The sequence below is a fragment of the Perkinsus marinus genome (assembly GCF_000006405.1).
Source record: "Perkinsus marinus ATCC 50983 genomic scaffold scf_1104296945774, whole genome shotgun sequence".
In the NCBI taxonomy this organism is placed as follows: Eukaryota; Perkinsozoa; order Perkinsida; family Perkinsidae; genus Perkinsus; species Perkinsus marinus.
Window position 1 is genome coordinate 1 of NW_003211074.1, and position 1,674 is coordinate 1,674.

At 47.8% G+C, this 1,674-nt stretch overlaps 1 protein-coding gene across 1 annotated transcript; it reads right to left on the reverse strand.

Moving 5' to 3' along the window:
- Positions 1 to 1,004: 1,004 nt before the first annotated feature.
- Pmar_PMAR028068 (conserved hypothetical protein) lies at positions 1,005 to 1,275 on the reverse strand (the record flags this gene model as incomplete). The annotated part of the gene is made up of 1 exon (XM_002779705.1): positions 1,005 to 1,275. A coding segment is annotated over one exon (271 nt), but the record flags the coding sequence as incomplete, so codon positions are not given.
- Between the last annotated feature and the right edge of the window lie 399 nt (positions 1,276 to 1,674).

Below are 1,674 nucleotides of genomic sequence, written 5' to 3' on the forward strand. Positions count from 1 at the left end.
ACAAGACTCTCATGAAAGTCCTTCGCGTTGAATTTTGGAGGCTGCTCCTTCGCTTCTGATTCACATCAACGAATTGTGTTCATTTGTGCTCCTGGGTCTGGGAATCGCTGCTAGGGAACGTGACGCTCTTTCATAGAGTCACAAATTCGAAATTTGGGCTCAAAATTTAAAGAGGTTCCACGGTTTTGCAGCAGGCTGTCTGCACGTCCTCACGAGTTGAGTCACTCAACTTGAGTGGATGATCCACTGTGGATCGAATTTGCTGGGCAGGGGAGAACAACAGAAATTGTGCGCACCCCGCGTGATTTCTCTTGCACATGTGTATTGAATCCGAAAACGCCCTATGGAGCATTCTTCGCGATAAGGGGCCCAGTGAAGTGTGTATCCAAGTAGGTTTTCCAGCACAGACACAACACAACTTCTTCTAACAGAAAAATCACTATACAATGAAAGGAAAAGCAAGACACGTACAGGCCTCCTGACGCGCAATCTCAAAGCCAGCCCGCCATCGGCCATCCTACAGACCTCAGGGAGGAATGGCTCAACAACAGGTCTAACATTAGACCCACATTCCATTCAATATAACAAGAGGGGACGCGCCGTGAAAGTACGCCAAATTACAATACAAAGTGAACCGAAAGCTTCTTGTTCCGGCGAGAAATAATGAGTTGAATAATATTTGTTAGCTCGATGATGTTCGGAGTCCGTAGCCCTTAGGTGGTTTGTTCAATAACCTCTTGGACGGCCTTGAGAGCATCCACTTCTCCGGTATCACGTATGTAAAACTTATTGGGTATACCAGTTGTCCTAGGATTCATAATAGTGCCCGCTACGTTATGGTCTTTGAGACCCAGGGTAGCCAGCAAAGCCGCGACACCGGCAACAGTAGGGGCCGAGATCGACGTACCACTCTTATAACCATATCATCCTCCTGGTATCTTCGAGTAGATATTAACACCGGAAGCGGCAACCTTCGTGACCGAGCCAGCATTCGAAAATTCCACCAGGAAGACTCGGTTGCGTCAGAAGTACTGGCAGTGACACAGAGCATAGATGTGGAGTCTTGCGCGTAGGAGCAAGGATAGAATGCCATATCGTCCAAGCTAGCTCGACTATTACAAGCAGCAACAAGTGCAACATGCCCAGCAGCAGCGGCGTTCTTGAAACCAGTGTTTAAGAGTCTACTTGCGTAAGTACCACCGAAGGAATGGGAGGACGCTGCAGCCCCGTGCTCAACTGCGAAGTCGAGGGCCCTCTGTGCGTCGCTGGCGTCGCCTACCCCGGTAGCGTCAATGAACTTCAATATCATCAGCTTCACATGGTGCACCGGCTCATCACTATTCGTCACTCTGCAATTTCCGATGCCATTGTTAGTCTCAGCGGCCGCGATTCCAGCAAAGTGAGTACCATGCCCATTGTCATCAGTAACATCCAGATTTAGACTTACCTAGGAATCGGGCTCACATTCAAATTCAATGCCGAGGATATCTTCGGCTTTCAACTCCTTATTTATGGATTTACTGTAACCACCTATATTGTGTTCAGTGATATGGAGGTTTGGGTGATTGCCACTGGTTTATCAAACCCGTGGCGCTTCTAAACTTTATCTCCTATATACAACATTCTAGTTATAACACCAGGTCAACCACGAAGGTCAGTAAACTAGGGTGTTGT